This window comes from Pavona decussata, unplaced genomic scaffold (genome assembly GCF_977016875.1).
Source record: "Pavona decussata unplaced genomic scaffold, jaPavDecu1.1 SCAFFOLD_89, whole genome shotgun sequence".
Classification (NCBI taxonomy): domain Eukaryota; kingdom Metazoa; phylum Cnidaria; class Anthozoa; order Scleractinia; family Agariciidae; genus Pavona; species Pavona decussata.
Window position 1 is genome coordinate 388,411 of NW_028145506.1, and position 18,800 is coordinate 407,210.

At 38.7% G+C, this 18,800-nt stretch overlaps 2 protein-coding genes across 2 annotated transcripts in view; one reads left to right on the forward strand and one right to left on the reverse strand.

The window, feature by feature from the left end:
• Positions 1 to 3,581: 3,581 nt before the first annotated feature.
• On the forward strand, positions 3,582 to 9,784 carry LOC146474410 (calcipressin-1-like). The gene is made up of 3 exons (XM_085117003.1): positions 3,582 to 3,889; positions 6,836 to 7,015; positions 7,390 to 9,784. Exons 1-3 carry the CDS (start codon positions 3,731 to 3,733, stop codon positions 7,726 to 7,728), a joined length of 678 nt encoding a protein of 225 aa, XP_084973129.1. The 5' UTR covers positions 3,582 to 3,730; the 3' UTR covers positions 7,729 to 9,784.
• A 1,297-nt stretch (positions 9,785 to 11,081) lies between these two features.
• The window catches only part of LOC146474411 (rho guanine nucleotide exchange factor TIAM1-like), a 33,195-nt gene continuing 25,476 nt past the window's right edge, over positions 11,082 to 18,800 (reverse strand). Inside the window, exons 26-30 of the mRNA XM_085117017.1 lie at positions 18,323 to 18,476; positions 15,238 to 15,302; positions 15,020 to 15,113; positions 13,079 to 13,163; positions 11,082 to 12,382 (exon numbers count right to left, since the gene is read on the reverse strand). Coding sequence (XP_084973143.1) covers positions 11,980 to 12,382; positions 13,079 to 13,163; positions 15,020 to 15,113; positions 15,238 to 15,302; positions 18,323 to 18,476 — 801 coding nt within the window. The 3' untranslated portion in view covers positions 11,082 to 11,979. The remainder of the gene's footprint in view (positions 12,383 to 13,078; positions 13,164 to 15,019; positions 15,114 to 15,237; positions 15,303 to 18,322; positions 18,477 to 18,800) is intronic.

Here is an 18,800-nt window from a genome sequence, read left to right on the forward strand (position 1 = left end):
AAACTATTGCATGCAATCATGGGTGGACAACAGTGGTGGTTGGACACGGTCCTCAAAGCATGCTGGGGCGAGTTGTCGGTTCGTGGTCAGTTGTAACAAACCTTCGTGCTGTGCAGATCTCAAGGAATGACAAATTTTCGCTTCAAAAAGGCAGAAAATCGGTTAATTCGGTAATTTATTCGATAAGTTTTCTCCGGTTACCGTAAGCGCACATCGACTGACTTATGTAACGCTCAAAACGTTGGGTTTACACGGCGATCCTAGCGATCGATCGATCGAAAGCCGGTACAGCCGAAACTGCTCCATGTAATCAGTGTAATTACCACTTCCATACAATTGCAAAACCAATCCTGTTGTCCTTATATGAAATCGTACCTTTTGAATTATAATGTACGATCACGGGCTCGAAAATCTGGCAATGAAATATTCAGAGTTCATAACTGCTGGAATCCAATTCTGGTGGAAATAGCCGAATATTATAAAACGAAATGAAGTAAACAAGGATTGTAGGGAAATGAAGATTTTCACGGCCTTACTGGATAGGAATTTCGTTTAACCATTCTGTATACTGGTTGCCAATGAGACTGGGACATGGAAAAAAGCTCTCACACAAGTTCAGCTTGCAAGAGTCATAAATTTTAGCCACACAGGAGTACTAAATTAGTAAATATATGTTTGACATAACAAGTTCTTCAATAATAATTTGTTTTATTACATCACATGTTGCATGAGGGAAATGAAAACATCAAATTGATCTTGAATGAAATAAGTCAAAAAACCTTGTAAACAATGCCAAATACTCTACCTTCCTTTACTGGGCAGACCCTTACTTTGTATGGAAAGACAGTGTATTGGATCAAGGTGAGGGGCCCTGGGTGCATGCTCCCTCTTTAATTATATATTTAAAAGAAAATAAGGCCTTTTAATACAAACATCAATACACAAAACAATATTATGGAGATTATGTACATTAGTACCCTCAAACATAGAGTGTGAAAGCCAAATAGTAAGGTAGTACGGAATCACAAATGAACAATAAAAATTCAGAGTAAGTACAAATAGCTGCTCAAAAATGATTCCATAGTCCAACAAACTATGATAGCACACAATATAAAAATATTGACTTCACAAAAGTTTTGCCCCCCCCCCCCCCCCATCCCCCTTTCCCATTACTACAGTGGTTCAGCCTTATGAAAAACTCCAAAAAACCTGTGAGCAATATTCTCTTTGATCTTGGAAGATTTCTAGTTCAGTACTAACAAGACAGACTACCTAATATCAAATCTATGTTTTTATTTTATTTCAATAATAACAATAACAATAACAATAATAATGAAAACTGCTGTACATATTGCACATGTAATTCATAACTTGGCAAAGGGGCACAGTATTATAGTCACACTAGATGTCCTCCTCTCCTTTACATGTACTAGTCACTTTAAATCTACAACATATCTATGATGATTATGTTATTGGATAATTTGGAGAAATATTGAAATACAAATGGAGGGGAACTCTGCTCACAAGGCACATCGAAGTGTATCTTGTACACCAATGTGAAGGTGGATGACTCCACATAGTTTGCCGAGCATACCAGAGATTTCAGCTACTGACAATGGTCAAGTGTAATTGAGATCAAATTAGCATACATCTTCTTTGAAGGTCATCTTGCAAATCAGCTGTCAATCCCTTTTATTAACAACACAAATTACATACAATCTATACACAATTATAGATTAATACAATAAGCACAGAGGTAATAAGCCAAATCATCAATAGAGATTTCATATATGCTTGACTTTTGATGTAAAATATATGCCTGAAGTGACCAAATATTTTCTTGTATGGGAATATATGGAAATATATACAGTCAGTTAATGCATAGAGTGTATAAATATACAGCTCAGGCATTCAAATTATTGTACAAGCATACAAGATATACTTAAAAGGTATAAGTAGAATGTAATTTCTGCACAACTGATTCTTAATTTATGGAACTAAGTCGCAAGTGTTTCCCCTTTTTAGTTATTAATTTTTCTGTGGATCTGTGCTTGTGATAATAATATTTCCGATATTTTAGTCGACATCTACCAACAGTCCATAGCCCTGACGCCTCAACATTTTTGTCCTGAGGTGAAATAGCAGGTCATTTAGAACAGCCGGCTAGAGCTTTCACTTGAGCTTTAATTGTAAACCTAGAGACAAATCAAGCAAAGAGGAAAACGTCACAATAAATCTTTGTGTTACATCGTGACTCGCTCATTGTTTGCTCCTCACAATCGCCAAACTTTAAACGCACATAGCAGAAAAACGGTGAGAGGTGCGATGGGGTGCGATGCCTTAAAATCCAAGAGCAACTTTTTATTAAACAAATGGTGTAACTTTTTTTCCTGGAACCCTGACGATATAGCGTCAAAAAGCAAACGCGTTCATTGATCATTGCACGTGGAGAAAAGCGGCCATATTGGACAAGCTTGCGAGGAAGTCGAATATTGACGACAATAACTAAGGAAATTATGAGAAAATACAATCACTGGTCACCTACATACCTCGTCACTTGTTGAATCCTTTCATTTGGAAGAAAAGCCGTCTACATGGTAAATAAAACAGTAAATAAGACGAAGCAATCATTCGCGTGAAGATCCTTCCCAAAAACGCTGGTGAAAGAATACGGTGATGTGATTGGCCAATTACTGCTACCATGATGCTCTTCGGACCGTGTCCAACCACCACTGGGTGGACAATGCACGCGGTATTAGTGGGCGTGATGCAGTCATTATGAAATGCGATTTTCACGCGAAAGCTTCCAGGCCCGGCCGGAGTACTCCCATATATGGGCTATATAGGTACGTGCCGCGGAATAGGGTATGGTTTTTGTGGTTCTCGGTCCTTACATAGGGTATCTTTTTTTACCCTTCTGTTATGGTATTCCTGGTGTGGTCCTTAGATAGGGTAGCTAAATTGTATTATCTAATAATGGAGTGTGAAAACGCCCGCCTAATAGGGTGTCATTTTCCGGGTTTGGGCCTTAAAAAGGGTATCAGTTTTCGCCTTCGCAGTCTTTAAATAGGGTTAGGGTTCAAGAAACTTCGCGGCACACCCCTAGCCAAAATTCGCGGGAGTACCCCCCCCCCCCCCCCCGGGCTTCCAGCATGGCTAAGCAACGACTGGCGAGTTTGCGATCGCGACAAATGATATCTCTGGGTGTTAGAGGACTTTTAGTCGTCGTTGTTGTTTTGTTTCAAATTTTGCGTTAGCCTTGAAAACTAGACAGTAGTCGTACTTTTTTCCTCAGATCAAGCACGCAAAGTGACAGTAAAATTATGCAAATTAGACAAGTGAACGACGAGGGATTAGGGAGAGGGAAGCTACGGAACTAGGGAGAGGAAAGAGCTCGCAGTCTACGTGAAAGCGAGCCACGACGGTGAAGCAGTTGTTCTCAGCGAGTTCTCAAAGTGCACGACCGCTCTGTAGTCAGTTTGTCCGCTGCAAACTGATTGCAAATTTCAACCTTGCGTACCGCTGAATTTACATGCATTACGTAATCGTTCAGATTCTGTTTCAGTGTAATATCCCAGAAGGCCCTATGCGCACGGTTGCCCAATCCAACTTGTCAAAATCAGCTATATTTGGCCAAGAATTTTCGTGTGAAATCTGGTTGAAATGGGAATGATTTGCTCATTTGCCTCACACTGTGTGTGAATCTACCTACCACCATCGTATTTCACTTATGAAGAGTAATTCGGTTGCCTTCGTTATGAAGCCCTGTGACGAAAACATGGACAAGTCGCTCACAGATTTCGGAGATGGCGAACAGGAGGAAAATTTATCGTGGAGTTTGTCGATTACCAACGTTCCTAACGATGTTTATGAAGATGAAAATACCAAGGTAAGTTGGTAGAAGAGCTGTTAAGTAGTTGCTTGTTTGGTCTTAATTCTAGGTTTCGTGGCTGTTAGATATTTCTGTGATGGGGAATCGAAAGTTTTGTAAACAGAAGTGTGGAAGCTTTTGTGAACAAGATTAGTCTTTATACTTCTAACCATAATAGCAAAGTACAATGTAAGCTCATTTCTTATGGTTAAGTTGTAATACCTCAGTTGATTGTCAATATAAAGGCAAATGAGCATTTTCTCAAGACTGTTATTCTTTCAAATCGTTTTCCAGTTTGCCAATTCGTCCTTTTTATAGCTCAGAAAAAGAGGCATTATTTTGTCTTTTCTTGCTAAGATAAGATAAGATAAGAACTTTATTTTACGTGGCACTCCACTTAGCTAAAAGCTACTTTACAGGAAGCCCACAAACAAACAGATAAAATTACAAAACAAAAAGAAAGATAAAAATTAGCTAACAACCTAAAATCTAAAAATTTAAAAATCTAAAATATCCAGGAAATCCAATAATTCATGTATCAATACATGTGTGAGTACAAATTAAAATTTAAAAATTCAAAAGCCAACCACGATAATAACAATTTTAAAATGCTGCATGACGAATACTTCCCAAAAATTCCCTTGTGCCGGCCATGGCGCGAATCGAGTCCGGCAGCGCATTCCATGTCTTTGCAGCGAAATACCGAAAAGACCTAAGACCATGCTTGGTGCTTCTTACTTTGGGCAATGAGAGCATGTTTGTGCCCCTTAAGTTATATTTTGTGTCCTTTATTTTAAGTAAGTTTGCAATGGGGGTCGGTGCCCTTTCCTGGAAGCAGCTATTTATTGTGATCAACATGTCCTGGATACGACGTCCCTCTAGTGTGCTATGCAAACCAATCCAACTTAGCAATCTATCGTAAGAGTTATTCTTATCCTTATATACAAGTCTAAGTGCCCGTTCGTTTACTCTCTCCAATTTCTTGGTGTTCCTGGCTCCACAATGGTGCCATATCTGGCTACAATAATCGAAATGCGGTAAAATAAAGGCACGATACAGTGCTTCCTTGGTTTTGCAAGGTAGAACATTCTTAAGCCTATTTAAGGCATTAACTTGTCCTCCGACTTTTCGGCAGATAGATGCGACATGAGAATCGAATTTCAGCTTATTATCTAATGTTACGCCTAGTAGCTGTATCTCACTGGAAACAGGTATGGGCTTTTTCTGGGGAAGAAAATTCTGGGACTTTTGTTACTGTCCATTGCTGACATTAACTTTATAATTAACTAGTAATTAAGCTTTAGTTAATGACTGTAAAAAGTCTCACTTTTTTTCATGACAAAGTAAAATTGCACAAGTTATGTACAGTGAAAGTTGTATTATTGGAGCAGAGAACCCATTGTTGAATGGACAGTAACAAAAGTCCCAGAATTTTCTTCCCCAGAAAAAGCCCCTGTTTTGACCTGAAATCTCTGTTTAAGCAGACAATGCAAGGACATCTCTAAAACGGTCATTTCTATTGTCAAAAACCTGCATTAAGTGGACAGTTTTAATGAGGTTCTTGCCTCTGATAATAAAATCCAACTACAGTTGAACCTCCTCTAATGGCCACCTCTCTACAACGGCCACTTTGTTTTGTCCCGGCGGACAGTCCATACATTAGCTCTTGTTTAAACCTCTCTACAACGGCAACGGCCACTAAAGTGCGTCCCCAACTGCCAAAATAACCTCTCGACAACAGCCAGTACAGTTCCTTTTGTAAAAACCTTTTTTTTTATAAACTGATGCAGTAATCGACATTCGTCTTCGGAACATTACGTTTCTGTAGATTTTAATGATATACGTATTTTGACTGTGTTCCATTTATATGCTGCAGTAAGCATAAATTGTCTATAATAATATAGCAAATGTTGCGAACCTTGCACGTTTCGTCTTGTTAACATTTTGATTCAAAACATTATTTGCATTTTATTGTGAATTTTATCCATATATATATTATTTAAGATTGGATTACCATTATAGGCTACAGTAAGCATGAACTTGGCACAATAAACATGCTATACTTCCCGGAAAAAAAGGTGTCATATTACACCCCTACCTCCCCATAACGGCCACCTCTCCACAATGGCCACTTTCTTTTGTCCCCAAGGTGGCCGTTGTGGAGAGTTTCAACTGTATTTCTGGTGAATTCCACACCTCTGAGCCTCACAGTAATGACCTGATGTGTGGATTATTTTTAAAAGCTGGAGAACAATTAAACCGTTGAAGGAAAATGCTTTGTACTTTCACTCACAACAGCAATTCAGAAATATCAATGCCAAGACAGAAAGCAACCTGTTTATGAAGATATTAATTTTTTGTTATCAGCAAATCACAGCATGATCTTGTAGCAAAATTGAAGCTGCAATTACGAATGTGTGAGCCACATATGGTTTTCCTGGTGGGGATGCACAATCTGCGAGCCAGTGAGGCATGCGAGGCAGATGTGCAAGGCACTCAGGTTAGCTTAAAACACACTCCGGTTAGCCTAAAAAGCACTCAGGTTAGCTTAAATAGCTCCCCGGTTAGCTTAAGGGTTAGCATTTGTGTTGGGGGTTGTTCATGCCTCGCATGTTTTGTTCGTGCCTCGCACATCTGCCTCACATGCCTCGCTGGCTCGCATATTGTATACACTCTTCCTGGTTCTGTTGTAAGTTTGCCTTTATTATCATAAGATTTTTTCCAACATTATCAAGCAATTATAAGCAAAATAATCATGTTTTTCTTCATCTTGGTTACTGTTTTGGATCCATTATACCCAGCATGCTTTAGGGACAACACTACTGGCTTTACATCTAAAATAGCCGACGTGATGTCCATAACATTGCCCTAAGCACTCTCCATTCAAGAGACCGTGGGAGATATGCTGCAGTTACATGTAACTTCAATATCTTATCAACATGAATGGTATGTTTTTCTTTCCAGAAATTATTTGAACAGCTATTTTCTCCATATGGAAGTGAAAATGACAAGAGCTTCATCTACCTGAAGACTTTTCACAGAGTAAGAGTTACATTTAACATGGAGGAGAATGCAAAAACAGCCAAAAAAGATCTGCATGGACAGGTTTTCCTTGGTTATGAACTTGGTGTCTTCCTTGTACAGGTAAGTTGTGTACTAAGAACATGAGTAGATTACCATGGCAATACTTATCGCACTTGTAGGGGTGTAAGCCTTGACCTTGTGTCAATCTGTCCAGCTCTACAGTCATCAGGTTGTATTGGCTGGGCTGTGTGATGATACCACAAGTCATTTCTCCTTAAATATTTTAAAGCTCTAGTATCAATATATATATTTTCCTCGCTGTTTCCATATCTTTCTCATGTTGCTACTTAAGAGAATTTGTTGAAAAATGAGACATCTTTTCTTGGTTACATTTCAAGGAGAAATCTAATAATTGTATGAGTTTCCTGAGAGCGATTCCATTGTTTGCAATAATTTAGTTTATCATTCAGTAACCCTGTGGTTTGTCTTTTCAGAGACGTTCCTCGCTTAACAACAACTCTAACCTTATGCCACCGCCGCTAACAAAGCAGTTTCTAATATCTCCTCCTGCCTCGCCACCTGTCGGCTGGGAACAAAGTCGTGAGTCTCATCCTGTAATTAACTATGATCTGCTGGCTGCAGTAGCAACCTTGGACACTTCAAAACCATATGAGCTACATACCTCTGAGGAGGATACGCCAAGTATAGTGGTGCACTTGTGCGATGAGGAAGATGGAGAAGACACCACAGAAGAAGATGGCAGCAAGTTCCACCCCTTGAAATCATTGCCAAGGGAAGCAACACAAACTAGGAGACCCGAGAGGAAATTATAGAGATAGCTTCTTCTAAAAATAAATTATTATTTATGTTGTGACAAGTTTAATAATAATTCTACATTTTTTCAGTTTCAGGCGAAAGAGATAGATTAGTACCTTTTCTGAAATCAGATTGTTATAATTTTTTCATTTGCTATTTGCTGTTTTTATACTTCAGGACTGACCTGACACAGCAGTTTCTTTATGTAGTGAAGATTGCTTGAGCATTTTTAAGTTTGAGTATGACGAGCTTGCCAACAATCAAAGTTGGTGATCTCAGTCAGCCTGCATCTTCTTATGGACAACACAATGACTTGTCAAGGAATGGCAAGGCCAGATGGGTCAAAAGTATTTCTATTATTCACTCCAACCCTGGTCGTATGGGAAGGTTTGACTGTAGTATGCCTGCTTCTGGAAAGATTAATAGCTTTTTGGGGCCATACAGAAGCAGATAAGGTATCAGACATTCTGACAAATGGGCCCAAGGCCCCCTGTAAACTGAGGTCTTGTTATTTAAAAGCCATAGTAGTAATATTTGAAAACTTAGATTTTTTTGAGTGATCCATACAACATGTTAATAATGGCTTCAAATAATTTATTGATCAGGGCCCAGTTGTTCATAGCCCGATTATGCTAATCCCAAGTTACTTGATGTGAACTTTGATTGATTTGAGTTTAATTATCAATCAATGAAGACTCTTCAAAGAGATTTTGGTTCCTTAGTTTAGCAAGGTGAAAACCTTGGTTAATTTTTAATTAGCAATTAGCATTAATTGGTTTTGAACAAGCAGGCCCAGAAGAACATAACTGTGAAGTCGAAAGTGGAACATAATCAGACTGACAGAATACAAAGCTGCCTCTTTGCTCCTTAACACTGATGAAATGAACCATATCTTAGGAAGGTTTTGTCACATCCATTTTCTTTCAACAAGAAAAAATGTGATGAAGCAGAAATGACAAAGGGACATAGGTTTTTGTCAGTGCCTAAGCAAAAATCTGTGCACCGTGCCAGGAACAGGGGCTGAGTTGAACAGGATTTTGCCAGTTCCCACAGTTCTTCTTCATGTCTCCTTACAATACAGTAAACAAAATGATGAATGAGAATGCAACATTGCTCCTTGGACACCAAGGAGTCTGAACAACATCCTTTTCAGTAACATGGCACAGGCACCTAGTCTCAACAGGTTCAAAGACAACTCTGTACTAGCAGGGTAAGGGAACTTTTGTGTGAAAAAAATGTCACAATCCCATTGAAAGATTGCTTCTTAAAGTTAAAGTTTTAGACATTAGCACACACATTAACATGCGTATTCTGCTGTTTACCATTTCTTTCTTATTGTCCTAGCTAGGAGAATGAATATGACTTATTATATAATATTTTTTACATTTGTTAAAACACCAAGGCATTTTTTTTTTGTGATCAATTTATTTATTCTTGTGACCTGTTAAGTTTGATTAGGTTGTGCTATTGCAAGGAGAAAAAACAGGCCAGTCAGTGTTTTATGCTTTAAAAAGCATGTTTTAACTCATTTAATCGATTTGAATGGACTTTCCAAATCCTTGCTGTGCAACTCAGATTTTGACATTTTACTGTCGGGGAATAGGCAAAACAGCACAACCCACAGCAACATTTTGAGTGCGATGTTGAACTCTGTTTGTTTCTTTGAGGTTTGAGAATAGCTACTGTATAGATGTGTCTATATTGTAAGCTCACATACATGTACTAAACTAGCGGAAAGTTCTTCCCCAGACAGCAGTTTGTGGATTGGCCAGTTTTGCCAGTCTTCCTAATTAGCCTTAGTAGGTTACGCCTCGTCAATGCCTTCCTCTATCCTTTGGCTCTGTGTGCAAAGCGAAGTGTGTGGATATTTAGACTGAGCTTCCAAGCAGTAGTTGATACTATTCTTGGGGAAATAATTTCTCTTCAAAAGCAATTATATTAGTTTTACTTGACTTTCTTTCATAGAAGATGGACACTTCATGTGTATCATATATAAAGTAAAAATGACAGCATTATATGTTAAAGTATGAATTATATATATAAAAAAAAATTGATTAAAAGTGTGCAAGATTCTTGGTATGTTGTTTACTCACAGTTCTCAGCAGCACTTGCCCTGGGTGTCAGAGGCTTTTCTCTCGCGGCTTCCGGTCAAAGTCCCTTAGCTCGACCAATAGGTCATTTTACAGTTGTGTGCTTGTTGGCCTGGCCTTGGATTGGAAGTGAGGCTGGGGTGACCTTGTTTTGATACAAACCCCACTGCTTTTTATATATAAGTGCAAACTAGTTAGCATAAGAACAGCATGATTTGCATATAAAAAAGCAGTGAAGTTTGTGTCAAAACAAGGTCACCCCTAGCCTCGCTTCCAATCCAAGGCCAGGTCACTACAGACACAACTGTAAAATGGGCTATTGGCAAAAGAAAAAAGACCTGTACCAAGCACCTACAATCTTGGACAGAATCAAAAAAGAAATTATCCCCCCCTCCCCCACAAAATCAATGATGAATTTAATAAAAATTTCCCCCCCGCCCCTCCTCCCAAAATCAATGATGAATTCACCCGTAAAGCAATGTGCGCCCTTTTTCCATAATGGGGGGGGGGGGGGGGGGGGTAGTCTTAATTTTCTTTTGAATTGTCCAAAATTGTAGACGGCATAACAAGCCGTATTCTTTTCTCTTGAAGCTCTAATCGCAGACAGCAAGAACCTCCGATAGCGTGGATTCTCGGCCATGCATGGCCAGCAATATTCTCGTTTTCATTTCTTCGCTTGCTCTGGACTTTGCCTTTCAAAGAACGCGTGTTGGTGCGACATGCAACGCAAAAGATACGGACTGTCCATGCAGTTTAAGGAGCTCCTAACCCTTTCTACGTTTGCTATCACATAATTGAAAATTGTCACGGGATTATTGGTCTGATAGTTACCCCCTGGAATATTTGTTTTAGGGAACTGGTCATAACAAGTTTGTTTGAAGAGGACCCACCTTGTCTAGGGTAGGAGGATTATCGAAGACACCACCTATCATGAACATTAGTAACAAAATTTGAGTTGACACAAATATTCAACTAGCAAGAGTCAGCATTGCTAGATAAACAAGAAAAGTGAGGTTTGAATCTCATTGTTATTTTTGACTGCTGGATAGAGGGATGGCTATGCAATAAAGACATCATCTTTTGAGGTTGAGGTAGAGGAGTGCAGGCAGAGAAAACCATCTGTTTTGGTGGATCCTGTTCCAGTACTGAGTAGTTTTGACCAAAATCGTTAACTCCTGTCTAGTAGAGTAAGGTCTCTAAACTTAATTTATTCATGGGGCCCAAGGTACCTTTATGAAGTGTTTGGGGGACATTACATCATCAAACGAATAAACACATCGTCACGATAAAAATAAACAAATAATTTAATGACAAATATACACAACGAGAAAATTTGGCATATGTCTTATCTAAATACACTCTGTATAAATTTATCTGTACTTGTTAAAATGACATTTCAAACACTGATCATTGCTGATAAAAGACGTATGTAATATAGAGGCGATATTAAAAGTTCTTGAAGTTTCTAAGCTTCCTCTGAATGTGTCTTTCATAAACGCTATCTCTCGTAACGGTTCCTTTTCCACCAAACCACATGTGAATAACTCAAAGTAACTTATAGAACAGTTTAAAGTCAATCAGTATGTTTACAAATTGGCTGACAAATGATGAGGTTTCCGTCATCATAGCCGGAGTTGCTATGCGACAACACATTTTAAGCGTGCCACACGCTGACGTTCGAAATCACCATGGAAACCACGCATAAAAACACTCTTGTAAAAAACGATTTGCAGCGCTTGTTCCCGCAACTCAATAAATAAAAACCTTTGAAAAAAGCATCGCCAAATTTAAATGCAACAGACCTAAGGCACAAAATCTGGAACACAATACGACAACTTACAATAAAAACGATGGTAACTAACTTTAATAGCTCTGAAATTGGAAATTGCAGGGAAAGAACTGAATTAGAGAAGGACTTTATATTGGAGATGGATCAGAAGACTTTTCTATTGCAGTAGCTTTGTACATAGAACTCTCTGTATCAAATAAACGGTGAAGATCGGAGTCAAAGCAAAAACCAGTCCCTCGTCTTCTACTTGGCCATAAAGAATGACGCGAAATTGCGCGAGTGAAACTGGAGATGCGCAGAACTTCAACACGAAAGAGTCTCCTTCTAGCTTCTCCGACGAATGCGTATTTTCCTTTTCTAGCAAAGGATGACATGTTGGTCCCGCTGATTTATATTATGTGAATCTGACTACTCTCAAGCCCCAGAGGAGACACGGCTTTGTTCTTTTTCTTCAAACTGATCTTTCTTTCCCGTCCCGTTCCACTAAACACAGATTCCGTGTCCCCGTTGCTGTCCGCAGAACTATGTGTGGCGTCACTTTCGAGCGATGATCTCCGTTTCAGAGACCCCTCGGGATTGTGGCTAAAGGATCGTCGGTACATGGTCGTAGGATCGGCGTTCGATCGTAAGAAAGGACCTGGATCGGAAGCATTGAGCCGATCTTCTGTGCTATTGCGTCTGAAGCTGGACGATCTTCCCGCAGACGCCGCTGATAACGTGGCGCCAGCTTTAATGCTGCGTTTTATGGCTTCTTTTATGTGTTTTACCATTTCTCGCTTTTCCTCGGGAGTTCTGCAAGAAATCATGAAATTCATGTTCACTAAGTTAAAAACAATTCTTTAATTAACAGTGTTGTAAGACGAAAACCAAAACAGTTCCCAGTTGGTTTGATAGCTCAGTTGGTAGAGCACTGCACCGGTATCGCAGAGGTCATGGGTTCGATTCCCGTTCAAGCCTGAATTTTTTTCAGGCTTTCTTTTCGCAACTGCTGAAGTTGCGCACATAACTGCGACGGTCTTTCATTTATTTTTTCCCCAGTTCAAATATATGTATTTCACACATCTCACTTCCAAAACCAAAGCAATTACTAAACAAACACAGCAGAAGCAAACAAGCAAAGAAGCAATCAGTCACGACTGACGGTTAAGCTCTAATTGGTCAAGTAAATGGCATTATCCTTTTGAATCTTTTTTTTTTAACCAATCACAGAGCAAAGCAAAGTAACAACTAAGGTCAACTAAAGCAAACCAATAGGCCATTTCCGAGTTGCTGTGAACCTCATTATGAACACGAGGCTAAGTGGAAAGCTTTTCAAAATAAATTTAGTTTTGTTGCATATGAATGACAACTAATTTTCATTACAAAAAATCTTCGCGCTTAGCCTTGCTTTCAAAATACGGTTCAAAGCAACTCGGAAATGGTCTATTACTTTGGACATTCAATTGAAAAGCGCTCTAAAACAAAAAACAAAACAGTACAAAATCTTACTTGTTGGCAAAGAGGTAGTTACATTCCTGTCGGCCTATCTCGGTTGTATCGCTGATGTTCACCAGTTCCCATGAGTGAAGCGTCTCTGACGGAAGGATAGTTAAACACGTGTAAGTGACTAAAGCACACCTCAGTCAAGGAAATTTCTTTTAACAAAATACTCCTTTAGCAGTAACAAAAGCAACAATTAAATTGAACAGTTAATTATGAGAAAAAACATAATTCTTAAACACTTCTATTCGTTCAAATACCTTCTTGCTTTTTAAAATACATTTGTGACCTTTAGATTTCAGCACAAGTCGGTACAACTTTGAGTACGAGTATACGACTCTTCAAATTTCAAACCAGTCACGTCACCAGAATTCTCGCTCCTTTCCGTTTATAGGGAGTTTAAGCAACGACGACGGCGACGGCAACGACAACTCCGCAAAACAAAAGGTTCAATGAGCAAAAACAATCGTTCTGCACGTGCGTTTTATATTTTGGTACATTTCTTAGCCGTCCTCTGCAAAACAACAGCATGAAATGACCACATTTAAGGTTTTGTGGAGAACGTGAACGCACGACAGTGAATTTTTTTTCTTTCTTTACTTGTACATTACTCCTACCAATTTGGTTCCTCGATAGTTCGTCATTTTTGTAAAAGTTGAGCGAGTTGAAATAATCGCGAAGTAGCACAAATGAAACAAAGATATATTTTCAGGTGACGTTTTTGTTGCCGTTGTCGTCGTCGTTGCTTAAGTTCCCTAGTTACCAGCAGATAAGGGGACCCTAGAAACAAGATTGGTGTGATAGGTGATAATCTTGAGCACGCGAACTACATTTGAGAAGTCATACTCATACTCAATCTCGTACTTGTGGTCGCATCTTAAGTTCCCTGTTCTAAAGAAAAAGACGAGTTGATATCAAACGAAACCCAAAACAACGATCCAGTTTCGTTTTAAAAAATCTCTGTCAGTTAAATCCGAAACTGAGTTTTTCCCTTATGTCTGCTGGGAAAAATCGCCCAAACTGATTATGAATTGTTTTCCCAACGAGAAAATCACTTCAAAAACCCATTAATGATAAAATAAGTTAATTATTATATATTTAATAATAATAATAATAATAATTTAAAAGCCCATTGACCTATCAAATGGTCGATAAAACATCACGTGCAGTGATTTTAAAACCCGATAAATCCTCCTCCTCATTAGTATGCAGTGTTAAATGTTTTTCTCGTATGCTTATTTCCAACGTTCACAAAAGCATCATTGTTATGAACTCTTTTGACACACGCTTTTCCAGGAATGTTTTTGAGGCCGTTCAAAAGACTCTCAACACGTGTTTTATGGGGTCTAAAACCACTCGGCGATAAAACACTGCTGCTCATGTTTTAGACATCACTTAATATATTCCTCCAGCCTCAGTGCAGACTTCTCCGGTTTTAAGCGTGAAGCAAATGAAATAGCACGCCTGAACGTAGGATTATCTTCCACTTGGCGATCTAGCGACATTTCTTGGACAACAAAAAAGTACTACAGCACTGTGACCCCCAAAACGTAAAAATCTCCACGACATAGCCCGTTTAACATCTAGATTAGTCATCTCCGCAGTCTTATTTGTTCCCTGAAAGAGTAAACGTCCGTTACGACGAAAAGACGTCTGATATATGTATGTCTCCGTTTTTCGTTTTGTCTTTAACTATTAATTGAAATGTTTTATAATTCCTTTTCTTTTGACAATGACTATTGTTGATTAAATGTAATAGTCCGAGATGTATCCGAACAGTTTTAGGAATTCAGGGCAACACAATGCACTTTCGTTGGGACGTGGGGTGGGGAGAACGGATTACATGACCAGTCAACAAATTATGCCACGAACCAAAACGTTACGTGAAGATCTGAAATATTACGTGACGAATAAGGAGATTGCGTGACATTAAAAGAAGGTAGGACGTACCGTCGGTCAACCAGCAGTGATCTCGTATAACAAGCGACGATGCCGGGATAATCGTTTTAAACTTGATTTCGTCGAAAGCTTTCAAAGAAGTCGGCTGAAAACAAAATAAAAATGAGAGGAAACCTTTTTTTTTAAATGTTTATTTAAAAATAGGCAAGGTGAAAATTCAATAATGCCGTAAAAAAAAAAAAATAAAAATAAGAATGAATTAAACTCACCCGCTCTTTATCTTTCTTCTTTGGTTTACGCTCCACATAAAGAAGAATAACTGCTTTTTCAAATGCTAAAGAAACATAGAAAAACCGGAATTAACAACAACAGCAACACTTTATTTAATGTCACAACAAGACTCTTTACTTTTAGTTATCCGCAAGTCGGTACGCAAAAATGCTAGAGAAACACTGCTAACAAAAAAAATTAAAAAATAAATAAATAAATAAATAAATAAATAAATAAACGTAATTAACAACAACAACACCACCACCAACACTGAATTTAATGTCAAAACAAGATTGTACACTTAAGTTATTCGCAAGTTGCTACGCGGAAATGCTAAAGAAACACTGCTAACAAAATAATTAAAAAATAAATAAATAAATAAACGTAATTAACAACAACAACAACACCACCAACACTGAATTTAATGTCAAAACAAGATTGTACACTTAAGTTATTCGCAAGTTGCTACGCGGAAATGCTAAAGAAACACTGCTAACAAAATAATTAAAAAATAAATAAATAAATAAACGTAATTAACAACAACAACAACACCACCAACACTGAATTTAATGTCAAAACAAGATTGTACACTTAAGTTATTCGCAAGTTGCTACGCGGAAATGCTAAAGAAACACTGCTAACAAAATAATTAAAAAATAAATAAATAAATAAACGTAATTAACAACAACAACAACACCACCAACACTGAATTTAATGTCAAAACAAGATTGTACACTTAAGTTATTCGCAAGTTGCTACGCGGAAATGCTAAAGAAACACTGATAACAAAAAAATAATAATAAATAAATAAATAAATAAATAAACGTAATTAACAACAACAGCAACAACACCACCAACATTGAATTTAATGTCACAACAAGATTGTACACTTAAGTCATTTGCAAGTTGCTATGCGGAAATGCTAAAGAACCATTAAAAATAAATAAATAAATAAACGGAATTAACAACAACAACACCAACACTGTTTTTAACGTCACAACAAAATTGTGTACTTAAGTTATCCGCACTGAGTAGCAAAGCGGATTACTACCAAGAACAATTAACAGAGCTCAAATGATAAACGAAATTCTCTAAGAATGAACTGATTTAACCTGAGCAAACAGCCAACAAGGGTTAAACCATGCAAAATTTCGGGAAAAAATCGAAACAAAGTGACGAAGGCGATGATGGATGAAAGTTCTAACACACCTAATTATAACGGACAGATGGCGCCAATGGGTTACGTGTCAGTAATACTATGTCCATGTTACCTTAGCATAGCGACACGTCTGACATTGAAGACCAATAAAGTTTGCGTATACACCAACTGACCAATGTGCTGATTATTGGCACGGCTAAAGGCTGGTTTCCATATGATCGCGGATCGCAGATCGCAATAAGGTCTGCGATCATCGCAGACGATCGCAGAAGATAGAACCATGTTCTACCTAAAGGCTGGTTTCCATATGATCGCGGATCGCAGATCGCAGATCGCAATAAGGTCTGCGATCGTCTACGATCATATGGAATCTACTTCTGCGATCGTCTGCGATCCTGCGATCGTGATCGCAGACGATCGCAGAAGATAGAACCATGTTCTATCTCCTGCGATCGTCTGCGATCAATTGCGATTGTTTGCGATCTGCGATCCGCGATCATATGGAAACCAGCCTTTAGATAGAACATGGTTCTATCTTCTGCGATCGTCTGCGATCACTATCGCAGGATCGCAGACGATCGCAGAAGTAGTTTCCATATGATCGCAGACGAGACATCAGACGATCGCAGACCTTATTGCGATCTGCGATCTGCGATCATATGGAAACCAGCCTTAAGTTTTGAATTATTTCTTTTGTAGATGGCGAAGGTGGGGGCTTATTAAAAAAGAAAAGACCTCTAAATTGGGGCTTATTAAAGAGGGGGATTTAAAACAATGGAAAGGCCTTAAGGAGCTTTTACAGTTAATCTAGACACCATATGCAGTGTCAAACAACGGATTATAACCATGAATGTTGTGCCGCTAGGACTAATGATGCATTGGATCAAATAATTAACTCTACAGTGTATGCTGTAGCGCTTAAGTGAAGCCATGAACTTCCTACTGAGCGCTGGGCCTAGTAACGAAATGAGGCAAAGAAAAAAATCTTTGACTTCGGCGGTGCGTTTTTTTCTCTGCCTTGTGTGATCTCCCATTTCCTAACTAGGGCTGACGCTCAGTGGCTTCACACTGCAGAGTTAATTCTCGGATCCGTCACGTATTCTCACTGACCAATTCTCCCTTACCACGCAAATTTAATTTTTTTAATATGTCTGATAACGCAAAACAGTTAATACTGCTGGAAAGAGCACCTTAAAATTTGTGAAAAGGCCAAGTTTGAGAGTCTGGTCTTTAAAACAAGCGAAGATATAGCTCCGTTAAGTCTGGAAATTTTATAGACGTTTGTACGGGAACGGGCAAAGTTTGCCGGTAGTCATACAAACGTTTGGAAAAGTTCCTGAATTCACGGAGCTATATCTTCGCTACTTTAAAAGACCAGACTCTCAAACTTGGCCTTTTTACTAAATTTAAAGTGCTCTTTCCAGCAGTATCAATTGTTTTGCGTTATCAGGCCTACATTAAAATTTTGAATTTCCGTGCTAAAGGTCTATAACCACGAAACTAGCCTGCGCGCAACGCTGGCATGTTTGTAACGCCTCGGTGTGTTTAGTGCCACCCGTGTCTCGTGGGACTTCATCTGCCTATTTAAGCAAACTATTCCTTCTCCTTGGTCCTTCTCGCCAAGGTAAGAATTAGGAATGTTTTTTTACCCACCCACCTCCCCTTCGGCGACGCGTTCTACCTTTCCTTTCTCTGCCTTTGCAATATTTCGCCTCCCATAACTTAATTCAGCAAGGGCAGTGAGTGGTTATAATGACAGTGGAAATGGGATGGCGTACAGTTTTAACCCCAACCCCTAAAACGTAAGACGGCTATTCCTGTTACCCTCATGAGTGCATCCTCAGGATTCAAAATGTTTAATTCCCTTAACTATTAAAGAACAATTTCAAGCAGGTAGTATATCCGCCTAATGTCATTTCTCTTACCAAAGAGATGCATGGTTCCTGGGGTCATCTTTTTTCCGATTCTGGGAGAGACTGGGTACCGCTTCAGAGTTCCACTGCGGACTACTTCATCCGGGCAATTCAGCCAGCGTGCTTTCCCATGATGCAGTAGGCGATCAATGCTAACATCGGCAAGCTGAAATGAAAAACAAAAGAAAATCAATCGTCTTAGCGATTGCACGATTGTGCCGCGACGTTTCAAAGTGCATTTTGACAAGAATTAGTAAAGTTGAAAGCTGTTTTGTATGTGCGCGCGTAAATTTTTTATGACAGTCAGCCGAATAATCGAAAATGTTCGGCTCAAACACGTTGATAGGCTAAACAGCTGAAAATTGCTAATAATAAAATACATTACGGCGGATCCAGGCCAGATTCTATCGTTTTACCGGCGGAAAACGGTCAGATTTTTTACAGTAAATAGATACTATACAAATAAAATAAAATTCCCAGGCTTAAGTAT

Bases quoted from the DNA above. Each gene is read 5' to 3' on its own strand.
- LOC146474410 (XM_085117003.1), top strand. From the start codon at position 3,731: ATGAAGAGTAATTCGGTTGCCTTCGTTATGAAGCCCTGTGACGAAAAC. The intron at 3,890-6,835 runs GTAAGTTGGTAG...TTTTCTTTCCAG, and splicing joins ATGAAGATGAAAATACCAAG to AAATTATTTGAACAGCTATT. The intron at 7,016-7,389 runs GTAAGTTGTGTA...TTGTCTTTTCAG, and splicing joins TTGGTGTCTTCCTTGTACAG to AGACGTTCCTCGCTTAACAA.